The 24,443-nt window shown below is 47.2% G+C and overlaps 2 protein-coding genes across 2 annotated transcripts; one reads left to right on the top strand and one right to left on the bottom strand.

The window, feature by feature from the left end:
- Positions 1–3,661: 3,661 nt before the first annotated feature.
- Positions 3,662–12,691, bottom strand: LOC119823628. Its single transcript, XM_038343711.1, has 2 exons — positions 12,482–12,691; positions 3,662–7,990 (listed from the first exon to the last, which is right to left on the bottom strand). The coding sequence occupies exons 1-2, from the start codon at positions 12,689–12,691 to the stop codon at positions 3,662–3,664; spliced, it is 4,539 nt and encodes a 1,512-aa protein (XP_038199639.1).
- Positions 12,692–17,199: 4,508 nt separating this feature from the next.
- Positions 17,200–23,003, top strand: Snu13 (small nuclear ribonucleoprotein 13). The gene is made up of 3 exons (XM_038342778.1): positions 17,200–17,307; positions 20,565–20,685; positions 22,636–23,003. The coding sequence occupies exons 1-3, from the start codon at positions 17,305–17,307 to the stop codon at positions 22,896–22,898; spliced, it is 387 nt and encodes a 128-aa protein (XP_038198706.1). The 5' UTR covers positions 17,200–17,304; the 3' UTR covers positions 22,899–23,003.
- The last annotated feature ends 1,440 nt before the right edge of the window (positions 23,004–24,443 follow it).

Genomic DNA, 24,443 nt, shown 5'->3' with positions numbered 1-24,443 from the left:
CTGCACCACAGCCACCTCCAGGCTCCGGCTCTGCAGCAAGTTTTCCCGCGCAGCTTTTGCGCAAGCGCACTTGGAAGCGCAAACCGCACACGTGTACGTGCTCGTGTCTCCTGTACGCTGAGGCTGCAGTCAGCGCCAGCGAGCAGCCGATGCAAGGGCGGGTTATGTAGGCAAGGACTGGATTGTGTGCAACGAAACCTAGACTTTGGCAGGAAGTGCTGCTCAGTACATCGAAAGTTGAAAAGTATAAAGTAGCTGTCAGACTTTAAAGAAAGGAAAGAAAATTGATTTCTGCTATTATTTACTTGGGTTTGTTTGTTTTTAGATTTAATTTTACGTATGAGCGTTTGCCTGTGTATGTGCATTACGTGAGTGCCTGGAGGTCAGAAAGATCCGCTGGAGCTGGAGTTAAGGGGGCTTGCGAGCCACCATTTGAGTGTCGGCAACCAAAACCAGGTCCTCTGCAAAAACAAGTACTCTTAACCCCTGAGCCATCTCTCCAGCCTGCTTTTGTTTGATTGGTTTTGTTTTGTTTTGAGTTAGGCCCTCATGTAGTTCAGGCTGGTCTCAAACATGAAATGCAGCCGAGGATGACTTTAAATTCCTGATTCTCCTGAGACTGAGACGGGAGGACTGCTCCATCATTTCCGCTGTACCTCACTGCTGGAAGTCAGTAGTGCCAAATCACACTCAAGAAGAGGGACTTTCAGCTTGGTGGTAGTGGCACATGCCTTTACTCAGGAGGCAGAGGCAGGTGGTTCTTTGTGAGTTTGAGGCCAGCCTGGTCTACAGAGCTAGTTCCAGGACAGGCTCCAAAGCTACAGAGAGAAACCCTGTCTCTGGAAAAAAAAAAAAAAAAAAAAAAAGTTAAGAGGGGTTTTCACAAGGCATGGGCAACAGGACTCCAGGTTTCAATCCTCCTGCCTTCCTCCCCCACTTTTTAAAGACAGGGTCAACTTGTCAAACACTAACTAAGCCACAAGTTCTGTCTTAGTTTGGGTTTTTGTTGTTGTTGTTTATTTGTTTGTTTGTTTATTTTTGGTTTTTTGAGACAGGGTTTCTCTGTAGCTTTGGAGACTGTCCTGTCTTGTAGACCAGGTTGGACTCAAAGTCACAGAAATCTGCCTGCCTCTGCCTCCTGAGTGCTGGGATTAAAGGCATGTGCCCACCGGGCGGTGGTGGCACACGCCTTTAATCCCAGCACTGGGAAGGCAGAGGCAGAGGGATCTCTGTGAGTTCAAGGCCAGCCTGGTCTACAAGAGCTAGTTCCAGGACAGGCTCCAAAGCCACAGAGAAACTCTGTCTCGAAAAAACAACAAAAAAAATAAAAAATAAAAAAATAAAGGCATGTGCCACCACCACCAGGCTAGTTTGGGTTTCTATTGCTGTGAAGAGACACCCATAATCATGGCAACTCCTGTAAAGGAAAAACATTTAATTGGGGTGGCTTACATTTACATAAACTAAAGAGGTTTAGTCCAGTATCATCATGGCGGGTCATGGTGCTGGGCAGGCAGACATCGTGCTGGAGAAGTGGCAGGTGTCCTACTACTTCTTAAAGGAAGCAGTCGGAAACACTGGGTGTGGCAAGACCTCAAGGATCACCCCCACAGTGACACACTTCCTCTAACACGGCCACACTCCTAACAGTGCCACTCTCTGTGAGTTTATGGGGTCAGTTACATTCAAACTACCACAAGCTGCCGCTTCTTGCTCTGTGTATTTGTTTTAAAGAACTTCTTGACTCCAGCTTAGACTGCCATATTAAAATTACCTGCTGGGAGTGAGAAGGAAACACGGAACACACAACACAGCAAACCCGCTTAGGAGTTTATTAGAGGGGGCAAGTACAGGCCTGGGGAAGTCAGTGTGCAGAGAGAGAGGGAGATGGCGCTTCCAGCTTTTTTTGGTTTGGTTTGGTTGGTTTTTCAAGACAGGGTTTCTCTGTAACTTTGGAGTCTGTCCTGAAACTAGCTCTTGTAGACCAGGTTGGCCTTGAACTCATAGAGATCCACCTGCGTCTGCCTCTCAATTGCTAGGATGAAAGGCATGCTCCACTTTTTTTGGGGGGGGGGTTGTTTGTTTTTGTTTTGTTTTTTTGGGTTTTGTTTTGTTTGTTTTTTTTTCGAGACAAGGTTTCTCTGTAGCTTTGGTGCCTGTCCTGGAACTAGCTCTTGTAGACTAGGCTGGCCTCAAACTCACAGAGATCTGCCTGCCTCTGCCTCCCGAGTGCTGGGATGAAAGGCGTGTGCCACCACCACCCAGCTATTCCCCACCTTTAAATTGGAGGCGTGTTCAGCTTTTAAAAGCTGCCTAGCACATGGGCACAGGGGGTTAGCGTGGCTATGGCATATGCAGGTGATGGGGTTCATGCATGCCCGCAAGGGCTTAGCTGAGTCATATGTGGGTCACACGGGGCCCTTTAATATACCGGGGGGGCCATTAGTCACTTCTCTCTGAGGGCTTGTCTGCACATGCATGGCCCCTAGAACCCAGAAATATCAGTCTTATTGTGGCTGAAATCATAACGCATATACTCCTGAGTATGGGGTCATCCATTAGAGTATGGTTGACCTACCAAGAGCTACACCTTAAAGAAAACTGACTCTCCCCTTCCACAGAGACCATCAAGTCTGCAGGGCTCCCCAGGAGTGGAGGCTTCTTCACCCCTTCCCACTCCATGCTAGGATGCTAACTGGCTTGATCTTGCACAGGTCTTGTGCAGGTGATCACAGCTGCTGTGAGTTTATGGGTAGAGCAGTTCTGCCAGGTCCGGAAGACATGGTTTCTCTCTGGTTCTCTTTTGCTGCCTCTTGCCGTCTTTCTGTCCCCTCTTCCTTAATGGTTTCTCAGCCTTGACAGGACCTCAAAGGGGTCTGAATAATATTGTCTAATGCAGAGGACGACCCCATCCGCCAAACAACTGGGGCTGAGTACCCAGCTTCGATCAGGATTAGTTGGGAACGGGGCAAGACAAAGCCATGACACATCCTCAATGCACTCTATTGTGAGGAGCTAGGAACGTGGGGGGTGGGCTAAGAAGGTTAGGGTGGTGGAGGAGGTCCTTCTGTATCTGTGTTGCTTTCATTGGTTAATAAAGAAACTGCTTTGGGCCTGGTGATAGAGCAGAACTTAGGTAGGCTGGGAGACAGAACTGAATGCTGGGAGGAAGAAAGAGAGTCAGAGAGAGAGAGAGAGAGAGAGAGAAGCCATGGAGCTGCCAGGTCAGACATGCTAAGTCTTTCCCAGTAATCCACAACCTCGTGATGAACACAGATTTAAGAGAAATGGGTTAAATCAAGATGTGAGAGTTAGCCAATAGGAGGCTAGAGCTAATGGCCAAGCAGTAATTTAATTAATACAGTTTCTGTGTGATTATTTCTGGTGTAAGCTAGCCGGGCGGGGTGGAACAAAGGGCCCCGCTCCCTTCAACATTAGGGCTGGTAGTAGATGATAGTGGATTGTCCTACACTCTGCTAGCCCTCAAAACTGCAGGGTAGAAGTGGAATCCTGTCCCCAAAGAACCCCAAACCCCAAAAGAGAACAGTCGGACAACACACCAAGGCATCTGCAGCCGTACAGAATCCAAATAACCAATTTATTAGAGGCCCTAGGACTAAGCAGATCACTCTCGTGACTTCTCTGGCATGCCCTAAGGATTTCAGCCCGTGGCCTGCTTTTTAAGACCACACCGCCTGAGAAAATATCTCAAGTGCCTCATAAAACCAGACTTTTGTGAAACTGCTGGATTCGGGGGTGCCCCATTTTGGTTCCCAGGTGCCTCATGCTCCTCGTAGCTCCCCGTCTGGGGAGCAGTTACTCCTGCACAGCACCGCTCTGGTGGCTCACCGTCCCTCTCCAAAGCAGTGGGGGCACTGGTGCCGTCTGCCCTTGTATATGGGTCACTCACTTTGGAAAGTGGGGTAGGATTCCTCAGCGTAAGAAGGGGGGCCGAGTGCTGGAGCTTAGCCGGCTGTGGCGACCGTGGCATCTTGTTCAAGATTGTCATGCTCAGCCTGGCTGCAGCAGACTGGACATTGTTCTTGAAGCTGGAGACACGTGCAGAAGAGGGGAAGGGCAGCTGCCAAGCCCCTCTGCTCTCTGCAGGTCCCAAGCTTCTACTTCTCCAGGGTGGGGGCTGCTGGCATTTGAGTCTGGGGAGCTCAGAGGCTTCCCTTGGTATGCATTCCTTCTTCCAGTGGCTGTGGCCCTCTGTACAGGATAAGGCCCTCACCCTGCTGGAAGCCCTCTCTTCCACGTGGGAAACTCGAGACCTGGCCATTTTTCTGCCCCTGCTGCTCTCAGTGGAAAGCTCTTGGACCTGCCCTGGGCCACACCAGCTCTTAGACTCTGCTGCTGGCCTGGGATTCCTCGGAGCAGGGATATTGGCTTTCAGGGCGTCCTCTTGGATCTGTGGTTCTTTTGCGCCCCCTGGTGGTCTGGTTCTCCTGGGTTTCTTAGGTGGCATGGAGCTGCCCGTTGGCTCTGACTTGGGTGGCCTACACTTCTCCAGAGCCTGGACTTGGGTAGAAAGTTTTGAGCTTTTTCTTTCAAGAACTGGACAGCTTTGAGAGCTGCCTTGAGACTCGGGGCCTAACGGGGATCCCTGGGGCTCACAATGCCGTTCCTGCTGCCTTTGGCGATCCTGGTTGGTGCGTACTCCAGGCAGCCTCACGCCAGCCCGAGGCAAAGAGCAAGATTCTAAGAAGTGAAAAAGCAAGTAAGACTCTAGGATTCGTCGAGGGAGGCCCCACCTCAGGTGCGCAATCCTCCTCTTCATAAGGGATTCCAGGAGCAGATGCTTGCTCTTCTTGAGGGCTGGCCCTTTCGGCAGAGCGGTGAGAACGGGTGCACTTGCCAGAGCTGGGGCAGCTTGGGAGACTTGGGGACACAGGAGAGAGGGAAAGACAGAGCAGGCCTGTGACTGTGGGTGGGGGTGCTGGCATGTCATGGAAGCCTTTCCTGCATCCACTGGCTTGTCCCTTTCTTGTCTTCTTTGAGATCCAGGTTGGGCCCCCTGGGAGCTTTCAGTGACCAGACCTCTGTGCTTCCGGGCAGGGGCTGTGCCCTGGCTACTCAGATGTTCTTCAGGACAGGGGACAGAGTCTACACCATTTCCACCTAATGGCTGCTTGTGCCTAAAAATGAGAGAAGCTGGCTGAACCAAGCTGTACTTCCTGCCCGTGGATCCCACTGTCACAGAAGAGTCACCTTGGAGACTGGGCCTGACAGCATCCTTTCTTCTGATGTGGCCCTTGCCTCCTATCCTCCTCACATGAGACTGTTCAGAATCCTCGGCGCTGTGTTTTCTCTGGGCCTCCACATCCTGGATTTCTGCGGCAGCATCTGGACCCTTGCTCTGGATTCTTTGCCCCTGTGTCTGAATCTTTCCATCAGTTTCATTACCTGACTGTCTCTGGTCCTGTCCCACCGAGGCTTGGGTCTCTGGGTCACCATCACCCGTGAAATTTCTCAAGTTTCTCTTCCCTTGATTTTGAATTTCTGCATCATCCCCATCTCTGAAATTTTGCTGGGTCTTCCACTCTAACAAGTGGGTCTGTCCATTAGCTTCATTTAACACTCTCTGATCCCTTCTCCTGGCTCTCTGGATCTTTTTGCCATCCTCGCCTCCAGCCTCTCTCCAGTTTTTCTTCTCCAGCGCCCCATTTTCTGAAGCGTTCTCTCCTCTAGCCTGCTCCCAGCTCCTCCACCTGGTAGAACAGCTCCCTCCAGTTTCAGTCAACTGTCCCTGGATCTCGCTCTCAGGTCTCTGGGTCTTTACATCATCGTCTCCAGGTTCTCTCTGGTTTCTCTTCTCTGGAGCCTGAACTTCCATTCCATCCTCACGTCCCACCTGCGTCTGGTTATTCGACTCTGACGAATGGGTGTTTGTACCCATGTTACTTCCTAACCCGGTCTGGCTCTCTTTCATGGCTGCCTTAGTCTCTGTACCTTCCTCTCCTCCAGCTCCTCGCGGGAGTCTCATTCCTTGTGTTAGAACTTCTGCACCATCCTCATGCCCAGCCTTCTCTGCCTCCTTGCACCCTGCTGTGTGGGTTGTATCATCAACGTGATGACTTGATTTTTCTTCCCAGTTCTCTGCCTCAGGTATCTGCTTATTTATACTCTTGTTGTCTCTTGTCTGCTCCTGATTCTTCTGTTTTGGTATGTGGATCTTTTTATGAACTGCATTTCCTAACCGATCCCAATTTTCTTCCCCAAGTGTCTGGGGCCGTGCTTCATCCTCACCGTTAGCCCCTCTCAGGTCTCTCTCCCCTGGTGCCAGCTCATCCGTCCCATTTTCCTTTCCAGTCTTTCCCTCGTTCTTGCTCTCTACTGGACAAGGCTCAGTTTTACCTCTGTGCTGACCCTGATACTCAGCCTCAAGTGTCAGGCTCCCTGCTGCGTATTCCCCTCCAACCTGATCCTGATTCCCCCAACACGATATCTTGAGTCCTCTGTCCATTGCAATCAGCACCAGTCTCTGGTTTCCCCAGCACGAAGCCTGGAGCACCACCCAGTCCTCTTCTTTTATCTCCTTGAGCTTCTTCAGCCCCACCCGAACTTCTTGTCTTGACAGATTCTGGTCCTCTCTTTTAGATACTTGGGTCTGCCTGGCGTTTCCTCTCCATCCTTGCTTCTTCCCCGCTGGAGTCTGGACCTCATCCTGAGTTCTAATGCATCCCTGTTTCTCCCACCGCAGGGCCTGGGTCTCTCCATTGTCCTGTTGTTTGACTTCTCTCAGGTTCTCCCTCCCAGATGTCTGGATTTTCATACCAACCTCACCTCCAGTCTCCTTGTTTCTTCCTTCCCCTGCCTCAGTTTCTGTCCCAGTATTCCCTCCAGTCTGGTCTTGTGTCCCCTGAGTTAGCATTTGGGAATTCTCACTATTCTTACTTCCAGTCCAGCTCTGGGTTTCCGATCCTTGGTCCTGGGCCTCTGCCTCGTCCTTCCTTCTAGCTTCTTTCTCATTCTTCTTTCCCCTTGCCAGAGTTCCCATAGCATCCTCCTTGCTCTCCCACTCTGGTGTCTGAGTTGCTATGTCAGTTTTACCTCGGAACTGTTCTTGATCCTCTCCCATAAGAGCCTGGGTAGAAGGATTCTTATCCCCAGGCTCCTTGGTTTTCTTCCATACTTTCTCAGTTTGTTCTCTATCTTCGGTTCCCATTTGGTCTTGCTTCTCCCGCCCTGGTATTGAGATCTCTCCATCCGTTTCCATGACTAGTCTCTGGTTTCCACATGCCAGGGCCTTGGCCTTCTCCACTCCAAAGTCTACTGGGAGGAAGTCTCCAGATGCTTGTATTTCTGAAGCAACCTCCCTTCTGCTCTCTCTCTTGTTTGTGTATTGTGGAGTAGGTTCACTATAGTCTCTGTCTACTGTCTGGGTTTTACCCTGTGGTTCTGAGGGATCTTGTGGGCTATCCGGGGACTTCTTGGTGGGCAGTTCCAATTGTTGGTTAAGAGGACCAGGCAGACGCCTTCTGAGGCAGAACTTTGACCTCTGAACTAAAGGGAAGTTTAGAGGGGAGATGGCTAAAGTTGTGGAGGTGAGGTGGTACTTCAAGTTAACAGGCTCTCCTGGCACCACCTCCTTCTGGAAGGGAGGCAGCAGCTGCTCCATTCTTTGGCACATGTCCAGGGAAGGGTGGGCCTGGCTACTGCTAGAACACCAGGGGACCTGCCATACGTCCCAAGAATTATCCCGAGGAAGAAGACGAGTGCTGCTTGAAAAGGAAGAGGTACAAAGCATGGACTCAGAAGAGGTGTGGACAAACCAAGGCAGGTCTTGGCATGAGTTCCGTGGTGACAGTAGATATTGGGTGGCCCACTGTTGTCTGACATTCTTCCTGTATCCCCATCTCTGCTTCTGTGTCCCTTGTCGGACAGGAACATCCAGGTCCCTGATTTTTCCAAGAGTAAAGAATTGGGGAACCATCCCAAGGAAAGCTTCGTGTCTGGTGGATGGCACTGCCCATTTCTGCGGTGACACCTGTAAAAGCGAGGACCGAGATCCTTACAGATCTGACTAAATGTCCCACCACCCAGATGAAGGTGCTGGTGCTAAGTGGGAGGCACTTGCCATAAGCAAACAGCATGTATTCACCCCGAAATACTAAGAGCTTGCTCTGAGCCAGGCACCGTTCTGTGTGTTGGGTACCAATGTGAATAAGATAAAGTCCATGCTGGGAACCATATTCTAGACATGGAGAAGACAATAAGCAAATACATAACTATCAGGCAAGGGATGTGGCTCAATTCATAGAGTCTGTGCCGAGCATGGGAAGAATCCACTCCAATAATCTCTGCACTCAGAGAGTAGACAAAGGAGGATCTGTAGTTCAGGGTCATAGCAAGTTAGAAGCCAGCCTGGGCTATATGAGACCCTTACTAAAACAAAACAAAAATCCATATTAGCACCCAAAAAGCATCTGAATGGAAATAGATAGGAGGGGCTGCAGTTAACTCCGCTAGACAGAAGAGTCAAGGAAGGCCTCTCAGAGGAGGTGATATCTGGCTAGAAAACTGGATGAGGTTAGGGACAAGCCGAGCGACACCAGAGTACGATAGGCAGAAAAGACGTTAAGTGTAAAGACCCCAGGAAGAGAACAAGAAAGATTGTGTCCATAGGGCCGCAAAGACGCTCAGTGAGCGTTTACTGTTGTTCAACGCACAGCACAATGCCTAGGGTGTAAGACCCTGAGTTCTGCCCAAGTGTTAAGAAAACAAGGAAGAGAAGGAGCACCCATGTGGTCAAAATGGAGCCAGCAACAAGGAGAACCCTGGAAGATGAAGCCAGAGATGGAGGCAGGCTAGACTCTATCAGGCCTTGGAATTGAGGTCAGGGTTTTGGTTTTGTTCTGAATTTTGTAAGGAGTGGACTCACAGAAACTACTCTAGGGTATTATGTAGCACAGAGTTTTGATCTGTTTTGAAGTCTGTCTGGCACACAAGCACGGTGTTGGACAGAAGTCAGTGTAGAATGCTTGCCCTGTTATTTCATATAGGTCTGCACTAGCAGCAGCTACGGGAGTCACACTGTGGGGTTTCAGGGCGTCTTTTCAGTGCTGGAATTCAAACCCAGGATCTTCTAGTCTGGTCGGGTTTTTTGTTTGTTTGTTTGTTTGTTTGTGTTTTAGATTTTTGTGATAGGGTTTCTCTGTAGCTTTGGGGCCTGTCCTGGAATTCACTCTGTAAACCAGACTGGCCTCAAACACACAGAGATCCACCTGCCTCTGCCTCCCAAGTGCTGGGATTAAAGGCGTGCGCCACCACCACCCAATTTAGTCTGGATTTTTGAAGAGTAGTTTTTTTGTTTGCTTGCTTGCTTGCTTGTTTGGCAAGGCTTGAAACAGAGTCTATTTCTCCTCCTGATCTGCATCCTGGGTCCTGAGTGCTGGGATCACCCATACCGAGTTTGCTTTTTCTTTTTCATTCGAGACAGGGTCTCTCTATATAGCCCTGGCTGTCCTGGAACTTACTATATAGACCAGGCTTTCCTTGAACTCACAGAGATGCCCGCCTCTGCCTCCTGATTGCTGGGTTTAAAGGTGTGCGCCCCATGCCCAGTCTCATGCCTGGTTTTCATTGCTAGTGTTTGAAGTCAAATGCTGATGGCCTTGTCAGAGGAGTAGCAGGTGGTGATTGAAGTTCCAGGTGTCAGCCTCCCAGGAGAAAACTCTCTGATGGGCCAATTTAGGCAAGGCCACAGGACTGCAGACCCTGGAATATCTTTTGCTTCTGTTGTGCCTTTGCATGTTTGCTGCGGCTCTCTTTCTCTAGTACCGAGCATGGTGTATGTGGATGTGGGAAGATCTCTACTGCCTGTAATATAGTGTGTTCATCTCTTGAAAACATCCTGTTCTACGGGGTATTTTTATCTGTAGATTGTCAAGAAGATGACCCCTCCCTAAACTGTACTGACTAAATTGATAATAATAATAATGACAGCCTATACAGAGTTTTGATGAATAAAAATAAATACAAGAATATGTTTCACAGCTAAGGCCTATCAGTTCCACCTTAGGAGCTGCTCAGGAGCCAGACAGACTTTAATTCTCTTAATGCTGAAAAGAGGCAGTCACGTAGCCAGGCAGTGGTGACACACACCTTCAATCCCAGCACTCGGGAGGCAAAAACAGGCGAATCTCTGTGAGCTTGAGGCCAGCCTGATCTACAGAGCGAGTTCCAGGACTGGCTCCAAAGCTACAGAGAAACCCTATCTGAAAAACAAAAACAAAAGAGAAGCTGTCATGTACCATTAGCTAAAATAAAGCTTCAAAATAACTTCAGTTTAGAGCAGATGCCTTGATAATGGTTTTAAGATAAATATCCTCAAGCCAGGCAGTGGTAGTGCACACCTTTAATCCCAGCATTGGGTGGCAGAGGCAGGCGGATCTCTGTGAATTCGAGGCCAGCCTTGTCTACAAGAGCTAGTTCCAGGACAGGCTCCAAGACTACAGAGAAACCTTATCATGAAAAACAAAAAACAACAAACAAAAAAAAGAATAAATATCCTCAGAAAACAAGCTAAAGTTCACAAGAACACATAGCTGAGCTGTCTGATTCATTAGGCTAGGGTAGGGTCCAAAATACAATATACACGCCGATTGTGCTAGCTTTCCTTGCTAGGTTTGGTTGATGACCAAAGGTGATGATTAATTCCTTATACCCATTTCCGCCCTCAATCTCCTGATATTAAAAAAAAAACTATTGGGGGCTGGAGAGATGGCTCAGAGGTTAAGAGCATTGCCTGTTCTTCCAAAGGTCCTGAGTTCAATTCCCGGCAACCACATGGTAGCTTACAACCATCTGTAATGGTGTCTGGGGCCTTCTTCTGGCGTGCAGGCATACATGCAGAATATTGTATACATAATAAATAGATAAATATTTAAAAAAAAACTATTGGGGGCTGGAGAGATGTCTCAGAGGTTAAGAGAACTGACTGCTCTTCCAGAGGTCCTGAGTTCAATTCCCAGCAACCACATGGTGGCTCACAACCATCTATAATGAGATCTGGTGCCCTCTTCTGGCATGCAAGCATACAAGGAAGGAATGTTGTATACATAATAAATAAATAAATCTTTAAAAAAAACTATTAAAAGTGGATATGTACCCTAAAATTTTAAAGTAGAGATGAATGATTCTTTTTCATATACAAAAGCTTAGGTTTGTGAGTCCCTTACGACTCCTTAAGTCTTTAAGACTTAATTCCTTTAAGTCTCCTTCAAAGATGAGTAATCGAGCAATTGGCCCTTTCTTTGTAGCTTCAAAATGCAGCCTGCCAGTAAAAAAAAATACCCGACAAGAACACCTTGCTTGCCCTCACGATTAATCTATAACAAGTTGCTTTGGCATGAATGGGTGTGTGTTCTTGTGGCAATTTGTTTTTCACCTGTAGTACGTAAAATGTTTCATAACATAAGGGAGATGAAAAGCATGTTTTTGCCTGTATTCATTATAACCGTTCACTTGAAAAACAGAATGTGACCACCTTGTAAGTCCTATATTGCCTGAAAAACTTTGTTGGGTTATAGAAGCTGTAGAAAAAAAGCATACCGTAGAAAGAGCAGAGAAAGAACAAGAGAGAACAGAGAATAAAGGAGGAAGTCATCAAGACAGCGTGTGAATGTTTCATTTCCTAAACCCCCTCAGATAGAAAAGTCTAGTTTACACCTACTCTGTGGATTCCTCTTAAGGCCCTGTGCTGCTGGAGGCTGCTCCACCACCACCACCAGATAGCAGTAGCCAAGGTTTTATAACTGGCTAAACATTCTCTCTCTTACTAAGCAACACTTCTTACTTGATGGCCTGTTTCTTTTATCTTTCCTTTTATATCTTACAAAACAGAGTTCCGTAGCCCTGGCTGGCTGGGAACTAGATATGTTGACCAGGATGGCTTCGAACTTGGGGCAGTCCCTGCCTCTGCCTCCTGAATGTGGGGATTACAGGCTTGTACCAACCACTTCACACACACTAGCCCGTGTGTACATGCCATAGCATAGATGTGGAAGTCAGAGGACAATTTGTGGGACTTCTTTTTCTCCTTTCACCACATGGGTTCTGGGGATCAAAGTCAGGACATCAGACTTGGCAGCAATCACCCTTACCCACTGAGCCATAATTGTGTGTACATAACGTTTTTAAAAGGAGAAAGGGAGGTTACTCCAGGCAGACGCAGACAGCGGTTACCGAGGTCCAGAACTACATGCTGGCGGCTCTGCCCGGGTGGTGTAGTGAGGTCTCCAGAAGTCATAGCTATGAGTGATGGATTGCGTGGAGGGTTCCTAAAACCTGCAAATGGATTGAGTGTATAGAGTGAGGAACAGAGGCGAATCTGGGGTGTCTCCTGGGTTTAAGGCTTAGATGTTGATTACACAGACCAGCCTAAGCTCTTTAGTTCATCTCTGATACACAAGACACAGAACAGGGTCCATGTAGCAAGTGACTAACAACGGTGATGCTAAGGAAGTGGCCCCTTTACCTTGGTGGTATTCTTCCTGCTGGTCCTGGAAACCTGGTACCAATACTGTCGGATCTGCCAGATCAGAAAGAGGCAGAAGACAATCAGATTACCACAACACCGGGGATCCCTGCAGCTTTGATCCTGGGATAGTAGGTCCCTTACTGGATCCCACTCAGGGCCATGGAATGGACCCACCACGGCACAGGCTCCCAGAAGTGGTAGCAACATGGCCAAGATTAAGTCAGGTAGATGGTGTTTTAGGGGAGTGGGAAGGAAACACTGGTGTGGCTGGCTCAGCCAGTTTGGGATGATGTACCCCTTACTTCATAGTACCTCTGTCACTGAGCCACCTCACAAAGGAGCCTGCCTGCTGCTGCACTCTGGCTAGCAGGCCCTTGGGAGAGGAAACCTCTTTGGCTAGACCAGACTAGGTTCAGACAGGAGCTCCAAGATGGAGTGTTATGCCTCCATGTGGCCAAATGGCTAAATAGCGGGTTGGGTACAAGTGAGACCTGCTCAGCTTTCCCTGACATTGATACCAGAGCCTTCACCAAGGACAGCGAGGGAAATATCATCCATAATTGGGGCTATAAACTGTGCCAAGGGAGGGACTGATAAATAGCTTAAGATGATCCCTTGGTCCCTCATGGAAGCAAAGACTAGACAGAGGACTTTGAACCTAAAGGAGCTAGTGGCATAATAAAAGCTTACCTCGTTGATGAGTAGTTGAGTGCATTTGGACAGAAGGAATAGCTTCTAATGTTCTACAGGATGGTGGGATAACTATGTTTGACAACACTTCACTGAATTTTTTTGTTTGTTTCTTGGTTTTGAGACAAGACCTTTCTATATAGCCCAGGCTGTCCTCAAATTCACATTGCGCCTCCAACCTCAGACTGAGTACTGGGAATCCAGGCATTCATTATCAGTCTCCGTCATACCACACAAGCTGCTGAAGAACTTATCTCCAAACCACTCACTGTCCTCCTCTACCCTAGCCTCTTCTATTTTTGCTTTTCTGAGATTTCTGATTTATAAATCACTGTATAACCCAGGCTGACCTGAAACTCACAATAATCCTCCTCTCTCAGCTTCCTAAGTGGTGGCAATACAGGCACAAGCCATCAGGCCTCTACTTTATTAAATAAAATAAATTCCATTTCTAGAGTTAAAGAATACAAGAATTACTGGGCGGTGGTGGCGCACGCCTTTAATCCCAGCACTCGGGAGGCAGAGGCAGGCAGATCTCTGTGAGTTTGAGGCCAGCCTGGTCTACAAGAGCTAGTTCCAGGACTGGCTCCAAAGCAACACAGAGAAACCCTGTCTCGAAAAACAAACAAACAAACAAAAAACAAAACCAAAACAAAACAAAAAAAGAATACAAGAAGCCTTCTGCTTTGTTTTGTGGGTTTCTTACTTCTGGAACAGAGGCAGCCTTGAAGGAGTAGGGTCTAGGCAACAGTAAGGATGATGAAGTCATAACAAAACTGTCTAGAGAAAACTTGTTTGGCCCTGGGAAAAGAGAACTCAGGAGAGGAGGAAGGGCTGAAGTAGAACATGCTGGGCATCTCCACGTTGCTCTGGCTTAAACCTTTCTGTACTCAGTGAAAAGATTAAGCGTCATGTCAAGAGGCTGCCTGACATGAACGATCAAATGATGTAACCTGCCCAATCATGGAAAAAATCTATGTTCCTGGTAGCAAGTAATCCATAGCAAACTAATTTCTTTGAACCTCTCCAAAAGTTTAAAAAAATAAACCTAAATCTTATATCAAGACTTTTCTCAACAAGACAAAACGACAGCCTACAGAATGGGAAAAGATCTTCACTAACCCCACATCAGACAGAGGTCTGATCTCCAAAATATACAAAGAACTCAAGAAATTGGACACCAAAAGATCACATCACCCAATAAAAAAAATGGAGTACAGACCTAAACAGAGAACTCTCAACAGAAGAATCTAAAATAGCTGAAAGACACTTAAGGAAATGTTCAACATCCTTAGTCATCAGAGAAATGCAAATCAAAACAACTCTGAGATTCTATCTTACACCTGTAAGAATTGCCAAGATCAAAAACATTGTTGACAACTTATGCTGGAGAGGTTGTGGGGTAAAGGGAACACTTCTGCATTGTTGGTGGGAATGCAAGCTAGTACAACCCCTTTGAATGTTAGTGTGACGATTTCTCAGAAAATTAGGAAACAACCTTCCTCAAGACTCAGTAATACCACATTTGGGTATATATCCAAAGGATGCTCAATCGTGCCACAAGGATATGTGTTCAACTATGTTCACAGCAGCTTTGTTTGTAATAGCCAGAACCTGGAAACAACCTAACTGCCCCTCGATCGAAGAATGGATAAGAAAAATGTGGTACATTTACACAATGGAGTACTACACAGCAGAAAAAATAGCAACAGCTTGCATTTTGCAGGAAAATGGATGGAGCTAGAAAACATTACTTTGAGTGAGGTAACCCAGACCCAGAAAGACAATTATCACATGTACTCACTCATAGGTGGGGTTTTTTGGTTTTTTTTTTTCGAGACAGGGTTTCCCTGTAGTTTCTAGAGCCTGTCCTGGAACTAGCCCTTGTAGACCAGGCTGGCCTTGAACTCAGAGATCCGCCTGCCTCTGCCTCCCGAGTGCTGGGATTAAAGGCATGCGCCACCACCGCCCGGCTTCATAGGTGGTTTTTAAACATAAAGCAAAGAAAGCCAGCCTACAATCCCAGAGAAATTAGACAACAATGCGGATACTAAGAGAGACTTACATATATCTAATCTACATGGGAAGTAGAAAGTAGAAAAAGACAAAATCTCCTGAGTAAATTGGGAGCATGGGACCTTGGGGGTTGAAGGGGGAGGGGACAGGCAGAGAGGGGAGCAGAAAAAAATGTAGAGCTCAATAAATATCAATTTAAAAAGTTTTTTAAAAAGACTTTTCTAATGCCATTGCTTTTAGACATGTGTCAGGAGCAATTGTCATGAGCTACTGAGGGTCATGATGTAATTACAGTTTATAACAATTGATAATTCAGATATCAACCCACCAGACGAATGGTTCTCTGTTGGAGAAACCCTGAAAAGCAGGGCCTGCAGGGTCACTGACTCTGAAAACTGTTGCTTTCATCTGTAATTTCACTTGTGCAATAACAGTTATGACTAGGCGGTGCTGGCACATGCCCTTAATCCCCGCTCAGGAGGCAGAGGCAGGTGGATCTCCGTGAGTTTGAGGCCAGTCTGGTCTACAAGAGCTAGTTCCAAGTCAGGCTCCAAAGCCACAGAGAAACCCTGTCTCGAAAAACTTGGCTGTTTTATAACTAGCTCTGTAACCAGGCTGGCCTCGAGCTCACAGAGATCCGCCAGCTTCTGCCTCCCACGTGCTGAGATTAAAGGTGTGAGCCACCACCATCCAGCTATATTCACTCTTTAAAAAAAAAAAAAAAAAGATTTCATGTGTATGGGTGTTTGCCCCAATGTAAGTCTGTGCATCACAGTCCTCATGGAGGCTAGAAGAGGGAGTTGGATTCCCCTGGAACTGGAGTCACCAAAGCAGTTAGTTGCTTTGTGGGTGACGGGAATAGAATCAATATCTTATGGAAGAGCAACCAGTGCACTTAACCAGTGATCCATCTCTCCAGACTCTATAAATGCTCACTCCTACAGGCAATTTGAATCTTTCTGGTTGCCGGACCTCCAGCAATGCTCAAGTAGCAACGTATGTTGAAGATAACCCAGGCCAGTAGCTAAAACTCTCAAGGTCTAGGTTTAGCGGTTGCACTGTTTCCCTCATGATGGTGGGCAGGCTTTTGTTCTCCATCTAGAAAAGTGAGACGCTATTTTGCATGGTTCTTAAAGATCTCCCTAGCTCTCAGCTTCTCCACATTTGAAGCAAAGAACTGGAATTGGCTCTGAATGGTGTGGGCTGGGCTAGATCCAAAAGGTCCCAAATGTGTATGGCACCATGTTGGAAAGAATGGGGGCCCTAGAGAATCACTGAGGACCTCGCAAGAGAAAATACTAGACATGAATTTATCCTTTAATAATGGAGTTTTAGTGCGGGAATTAAGAGAGGGACAAGCACATGCCTTTAATCCCAGAGGCCGGCAGATCTCTGTCTTAACACTAAGGAGTTAGACAGATGAGTTTTTATTTTTTCTTGTGGAGGAAGACAAGGTTTCATGTGGCCGAAGGCTGGCCTTGAACTTGCTATGTAACCGAAGCGGGCAACAAACGGATTCTCCTGCCTCACTTTTCACACGTTGGGGTGACAGGCAAGCCGCCACCTCAGGCCTGAGAAGAGGATTTTCAAAGGGTACAGGATATGCTCAAAAAAATAAAAACAAAAATCAAAAAATCAGGCAATGGCTGGGTGGTGGCGGCCCACACCTTTAATCCCAGCATTTAGGAGGCAGAGGCAGGTGGATCTGAGTTCGAGGCCAGCCTGGTCTACAGCGTGAGTGCAAGGACAGCCGGGGCTATACAGACCATCTCGAGAAACCAAAAAAGAAAAAAAAAGCAAGCAAGAAAAAAATGACAATTATATGGTGACCCTTGAATCCCTTTGTATCGAATGTTTAATTCACCGTTTCGGCTGACGATTTACACTAAGTCGCTATGTAAACCAGTAAACACACGTTCCCTCACGCAAAGACGATTTTGGCATTTGAGCAGGGTGGGTTGGGGGCCGGGGCGACGTCACTGCGCGCTCCGAGCGACGTCACTTCCGCTTCCTCCCGCGCAGAAAGTGACTTCCGCTCGTCTTTCCGTGCGGCGCATTCGGTCTGTCGGAGCTAGGCTGTTCTCGACCCTCGGCGAGGCCGGCGCACCGCAGCCATGGTGAGTGAGTGAGCGCGCGCATGGAGCCACCGGCGCGGGGAGCGGGGGTCCGCGGGCTTCTGCTCGCTCTGGCCGGTGGGAGGCGGAGCGCGTGCGCCATCTCGCCCGCCCGGCGATGGCCGACCTCCAGTTCCCGGGGTAGAACTCGGGCCGCCGCGGCGTGGTCGCGGCCGGCAGAGTGGAGAACTCAGGCGGCGGGAGGCCCGGAACCGCTGTGGCCCGAGCCGCTTTGCAGCGGTGGGCGTGGCCAGATGCCGGGCGCAGCGTGGGAAAATGATCGCCCCACGTGGGATGGCGGAGGGCTATGGAACATCGACCTCTATTGCCTTTCGCTTATTTTTTTTCCTTTTCAAAATAATCTCCAGAAGATGACGTGAAATCACAGGTAGTCGACTGCTACCCACCGGCTTCCCGCGCCCCGGAGTTAAGGAGCATGGCTCCGTGGGGTCTGCATCTGCTGTCCTGTCGGGAACTAACCCGGCATAGGAAATTCAGGGGCGGTTTAGGGTTTGTTTTTAGGGACTCAGTATGTAGCCCTGGTTGGCCTGGAACTCGATACGTAGACCAGGCTGACCTCGAACTCTCAGATCCGTCTGACTCTGCCTCCGGATTAAAGGCGTGTGTCTTCTCGCCCTCGCATTAAGGATTTTTGGAGGGGGGGGGGTGTCAAGGGAAATGTGGTGTGGCCTCAGCTGGAGGCTCAGGCAGTACTACGGTGAGACCGACGCCTCAGAAATCAGAGGTTCTGAGAGCCTCACGTGTGACGATAAGGCTTCCTCGGCTCCACTTGAATATTGTAGCGAGAGGGTTCCTGCTCGTGTTCCTGTCGTAACTAGTTGGGATCGGAACACAGTAAGGAGGAAAGAGTTTGGCGGAGCCCTTTCACGTCTCTAGTGAGATACTCATTCAGCCCTTTGGTTCTCTGCTTTGATAACGTTCGCGCCCCCCGTCTGGTTTGAGAAAGCCTCTAAGGCAGTGCTGAGCCCGTGCAAAGTTTTGAGCTCCGGTGCTCTCAGGTCGAACTTTGCATCGACTGTGAAATGGGCAGAATGAGTTAGTTGTAAGACTTGCGGTGCGCGCATGCATCCCTTAAGGACGGGTACCTTCTAGCTTTGGACTCTAGATCCTCCTTCCTCAGCCTCCAGAGTGCTGGGATTACAGGTGTGTGCCGCCACACCAAAGCTAGTCAGTCATCCTTGGGCCTCTTGATTAGAAGCCAGGATGCTGTTGCCATGACAAGTGTACTGTCTACAGGAATCATTTTTTAATACACAAAAGAATAAGGAAGTGTAGTGTGGTAAACAGCAAGCCTTTTATTATCTGTGCGTAATTTTATGTGCCCCTGTATACAACTAGCAACACGTTGGTGAGTTCACAGATGTTAAGAAGGTATTTTGCTAGAACTTTAAGATGACTAGTGTCACTGGCCTTTCTCAGCTCCATTAGCATTTTATGTGAGCAGGGTCTGGTTAGTTGAGGCATTATTAGGTTATGTGTGGCTATATATGCTAAATCAAAATCATGCATGTCTGACTGTCAGTTATCAAAGGAGACCAAATTGATCAAGCTAGGGGGATTCAAGTTGACTAGCCTGGGCCGCATAGCAAGCCTTGTCTCAAAAAGGTGTGGGCTGAAAATAAAGGTTAAGTGCTTGGTAGCATGCCCAAAGTCTTGAATTCAGTTGCCAGCATCTCAAAAACATGAAATTAGAGAGGCCTAACTTTGGGATTGTTTTCTAATATTTGAGAACTTGGAGTTCCGATTACTTGACAGCAGCATTATTTGATTGAGCCCAGGAATTCAGGTCTGCCCAGGTAACCTAATTAAGTTTGTTTGGGGGAAAACCAAGTGAATGAATAAATCTGTGAAAAATAGTAATAAATCTAAAGAGAGGAAAGAAACAGAACACCCCAGCAACCCAAAATGAAGATTGAACCCACTATGTTAGTACTTAAAATACAGGGTCTAAATGTTCCAGTTCTGCCTGCCCAAGAGTACATTTGTCTCCAGAGACCCACCTGCCTCCGCCTCCGCCTCCTGAGTACCGGGATTAAAGGCATATGGCCAAAACTCCCAACTTTTTCTCTTTTTTACTGCATTTGCTCTCTGGTGTGGATGTACATGTGGGATCAGTAGACAACTTGGGGAAGTAGGTTCTCTCCATTATGTGGGTTCTGGGAATCATTCAAGTTGGAGGCAAGCACCATCTCACTAGCCCTGAATTTGTCAAAAGATAAAACCTTATGCCGGGCAGTGGTGGCGCACGCCTTTAATCCCAGCACTCGGGAGGCAGAGGCAGGCGGATCTCTGTGAGTTCAAGACCAGCCTGGTCTACAAGAGCTAGTTCCAGGACAGGCTCCAAAGCCACAGAGAAACCCTGTCTCGAAAAACAAACAAACAAAAAAAAAAGATAAAACCTTATTTTCTATATTTAAAAAATAAAATTGAATGATATTTTAATAATCATTATAAGCAACTGTATATATTAATATCCTCATCGGCAAAATTAATTTGAATAACTTTTGAATATGATGCTCTGAACTGGGTGGTTGTGGTAGGAAATCTTGACCTGGTGAATTTGGTGAGAGATGAGGTTATCTCCATGAAACAAATATATGCAAGGCCATAGGAGATGTTAGTTATCAGACTGCTAAAATAAAACTAGACAACAGGCTAAGGCTAAATAAAAGCATGGAAGTTGTTTTTTTTCTTTTTTTTTTTTTTTTTTGGTTTTTCGAGACGGTTTCTCTGCAGCTTTTTTTTAGAGCCTGTCCTGGAGCTAGCTCTTGTAGACCAGGCTGGCCTTGAACTCACAGAGATCCGCCTGCCTCTTCTTCCTGAGTGCTGGGATTAAAGGTGTGAGCCACCACTGCTCGCCTAAAAAAAATGTTTTTGCCTGGTGGTGATTACAGATCTCTGAGTTTGAGGCCTGCCTGAGCTACACAGAGAAACCCTGTCTCCAAAAACCAAACAAAAAATTTATTTTATTTTGTAATTATGGATATGTGGGGGGGGGGGGGATAGTTCTTGCCTTTGGAGTCCAGAAGACAGCATGAGTGGTCAGCCTGTGTTAATAGACATGTTCTGTCTGTACTTAATTGGATTCTTTGTTGAATCACTAGGGGCTGTTTTTGAAGTCGAACGTCATCTCTCCCCAAAATATGGGCGGGGGGAACCAATCTGGTCCTTGTCTCGGTTGTAGATATTTTGTCATTTGTCTGAATGAAATCCCTTTTGATTCTTGTGTTTCCTTACAGACAGAGGCTGATGTGAACCCGAAGGCCTATCCCCTCGCAGATGCCCATCTCACCAAGAAGCTGCTGGACCTTGTTCAGCAGTCGTGCAACTACAAGCAGCTTCGGAAAGGAGCCAATGAAGGTAAGACTCCAGGGTGATGCTGGGGTGCCGAAGGGCCCTGTTTTCAGCAGGGGTGTCCTGCATTTCTGTTTGGAATAAAGACTGAGTGTTTTATTTTCACTCTCTCTCATCCCTCTTCACTTTTGTTTTTAGTTTGTAGAGACAAGTTTTGCTGTGTTCCCAGGGTGGCCTCAAAGTCCTCATACCTCAACCTCCTAAATAGTTGGGCTTACGGTGCACTCTAGACTGGGCAGTGGTAGCGCACGCCTTTAATCCCAGGCCTCGTGAAGCAGAGGCAGACAGAGGGAGGCGGATGATCTCTTTGCGATCAAGGCCAGCTTGGTCTGTGAAGTGAATTCCGAGATAGCCAAAACTGTTACACAGAGAAACCCTCTCGAAAAACCAATTCTTTACTGACCAATGAAAGGTGTATTGGGTAGTTAGGATGTAGAGTCATCGGTTAATATTTTGCTATCTTTCTCTCTGAATATATAATTTATTTATTTTTGTGGGGCCATTTGAAAGGCAATTGTTAAACTTTGTGTATGAAGTTGTACTCACTCTTTAGAACCATAAAAAGGAAAGGGATTTTAATGCTTTTTTTTCTTCCCCAGTATCTGGCACTGTGAGGTGCATGTAGTTTTGGTTTGTTTTTTTTTTTGTTTTTTTGTTTTTTTTTTTTTTTTTTTTTTTTTTTTTTTAAGATTTATTTATGTCGGGATGTGGTGGCACATGCCTTTAATTGAAGCACTCGGGAGGCAGAAGCAGAGGCAGATGGATCTCTGAATTCGAGACCAGCCTGGTCTACAGAGTGAGTTCCAGGACAGCCAAAGCTACACAGAGAAAAGCCCTGTCTCAGAAAGAAAAGATAGATATATTATGTATGCAGTGTTCTGCCTGCATGTATATGCCTGCAGGCCAGAAGAGGGCACCAGATCTCACCCTTATAAATGGTTGTAAGCTATTATTATGTGGTTTCTGGGAATTGAACTCAGAACCTTTGGAAGAGCAGGCAGTGCTGGTAACCACTGAGCCACCTCTCCAGCCCTGGGATGCATGGATTCCAATGGTTCTCAGATTTCCCTTTTGTTTGTGGAGGAAGTGGTACAGCTAGGGACAGACTGAGGCTAGGGAATTTTGTGTTTTGTTGGTTTGTTTGTTTGGGAGAGCCTCATGAACACAGATTTATTGTGTAGCCAGCCGATCCTCCTGTCCCCACCTCTCAAGTGCTGGGATTACAGATAGATTCTACCATGCCTGGCTGTAGCTTGGTTTGGTGAGTGAGCAATTTTTCAGTGGACTAATTACATGCACCATGACATTTCTGCCCAGAGAAAATAAAACCAAATAATTTTCTGTGGTAGATCTGATTTGTTTTTAGATACTAATTTAAATACTATATTTGAGATTTTAGGAGAACCCTGAAAAAATGAGAATCTTTTACCTATGTTGTGGCAGGAGGCAAAATAAACCGCTTTTGGGCCTGTTCTGTTGTGTCCTCTATTGGAGTTCACATAGTGAAGGAAGGTGTGTCCTGTGTCTGCAAGGCAGCAGTGCTGTGACGAGACTGGGGTGTGTGACTGAGGCCTTGGTGACCGGTTAAAACTATAGAAGCATTACTATAGAAGCTGGTCGATCTTTATGATGAGTGGGTGAGGAAGACATTAAGGATTAAATAACTGGCTAGCGTTTGGGTGCCTTATCACAGGGCTGCTCCAGCCAGAAAATTGCTCCCCCCACCTCAGCCCCTTTTTGAGACAGGGTCTCACGATGTAGTTTTGGAACTCAATGTGTGGACCAGACCAGGCTAGCCTCAAACTATTGCTGAGATTAAAGGTGTGTGCCACCTTGCCTGACTTGTTCCTAAGCATTTTGTCTGCTTCCTTGTACCTCTTACTAGTTCTTTGCGTTGCTGTGGCTGCTCTGCCCACGTCCCATGTCATCTGTTGACTTCATGTCCTGTCTCAACAGCCACCAAAACCCTCAACAGAGGCATCTCTGAGTTCATCGTGATGGCAGCAGACGCTGAGCCCTTAGAGATCATCCTGCACCTCCCACTGCTGTGTGAAGACAAGAATGTCCCCTATGTATTTGTGCGCTCCAAGCAGGCCCTAGGACGGGCCTGTGGGGTCTCCAGACCTGTCATCGCCTGTTCTGTTACCATCAAAGAAGGCTCTCAGCTAAAGCAGCAGATCCAGTCCATCCAGCAGTCTATTGAAAGGCTCCTGGTGTAGGCCTGTGGCTCTGCCCTTCCTGTCTGTTCCCACCCTACTCTGTATCATACCGTCTATTAGCATGTAGTGTTTTCAGCCAGTTTCTATTATAAATATTGTACTACATCTGGTTTTTGTATTTTTTTATAGTCTTACAGGGTTGTTCTGTCCCATCTCTCCATCCTCTACTACCATTTTTAATCTGTTTCACTTAATCTAAGTGAAATGATATCTAAGGCAGGTGAGAGGCAGAACGTCACAATTTAACAGTGGAAAGAACCAGGAAAAACCTAAGCCAAGGATAGTGTCCACTTTCATCTGCAAACTCATTCCTCTGTGCAGGACAAGATGACAGTAACACCGGTCCCTCATGCCTTTGCATATGAGATCTCCATATATGCTACCGTGACTGAAGATCTTTCTTTGGGAAACAGTCCCTCCCGCCCACCATCATTTGAAGAGAAAGCGATAATGTTAAACCTACGTCCAAGCCATTTATTAATGTTGTGTTTTTGATATGTATAACCTATTCTCACCCATTCCCTACTGAGGGTATCAAGGCAGGAACCATTCAAAGGGATGGTCTGCAGACTCAGGCGGCCTGAGTCTGACTGCCTGGATCCGGAAGAGTGACAAGGACAGAGTAGTTGGAATAAAGGATACCAGGGCTGGAACTTAGACCAGAGACAATGCTATCAGGGACATCCTGCCCTTCACTGAATGGGGATTTCTTGTGGGGCTGTTTGACACCCACTTTGGGAGCCCTACCCCTTTCCTCCCTCAACATGGGTCAAATGTATTCTCTATCACATGAAGAGAGTGAGAATAATGTTCATTCTTGAGCATCCTAATAAATGCGTTCATGTTACGTTTTAAATGAAATGTGGCAACAGTGCCTGATTTTTGGTTTTATCAGCTAACATTTGAAAATGAAACACTTAGCATTTCTAGGGCAGTTGTGACATGGGTAGGGAAACACTTGAGATGTTCCGGGTGCGTAGACCAGACTAGCCTGAATTCTTAAGAGATTCCCCCACCTCCACCTCCCATGCTGTAATTACAGGTATGCACTACACCCCTGCTTTATCATATTTTGATATGTGTGTTGGTGTTGAAGATCAAGCCCAGGGCTTCCAAAGTACTCTACTACTGCTCCAAGCCCAGCTGCTGTTTCACTTGGTGCTAAGTAGCAAGCACACACCTACCACTGAACTATATCTCCAGCCTTAACTCTTCACTGAGAGGCCGTGTAAAGCCAAGTGATGACGTACACACCTTTAATCCCAGCACGCTGGACGCAGTGGCAGGCCTGGTCTACACAGAAACCCTGTCTCAAGGAAAAGAGAGACTAGCACTGACTTCTCTTCCAGAGAACCTGGGTTCAATTCCCAGCACCCACATGGTGGCTCACAACTGTCTAACTCCAGTTTCCAACACCCTCACAAACATGCAGACAAAATACTAAATCACATAAAGGTAAAAATATTAAAAATTTCTGTTCCCAATCGTTCTATACAGCAGGATTTCCTAACACAAGTTGGTTGATTGCAGGCAGCCTGGCAGGCG

Source organism: Arvicola amphibius, chromosome 9 (genome assembly GCF_903992535.2).
Source record: "Arvicola amphibius chromosome 9, mArvAmp1.2, whole genome shotgun sequence".
Lineage (NCBI taxonomy): Eukaryota > Metazoa > Chordata > Mammalia > Rodentia > Cricetidae > Arvicola > Arvicola amphibius.
This window is presented reverse-complemented; position numbering and strand designations above follow the sequence as displayed.

What these genes read in the sequence shown, in the direction of transcription:
- Snu13 (XM_038342778.1), top strand. An exon ending in TCGGAAAGGAGCCAATGAAG is followed by an intron (nt 20,686 to 22,635) that starts GTAAGACTCCAG and finishes CTGTCTCAACAG; the next exon opens with CCACCAAAACCCTCAACAGA.
- LOC119823628 (XM_038343711.1), bottom strand. Translation starts at nt 12,691, where the DNA reads ATGTTGCTACCACTTCTGGGAGCCTGTGCCGTGGTGGGTCCATTCCAT. An exon ending in GCAGGAAGAATACCACCAAG is followed by an intron (nt 7,991 to 12,481) that starts GTAAAGGGGCCA and finishes TCGCTTTTACAG; the next exon opens with GTGTCACCGCAGAAATGGGC.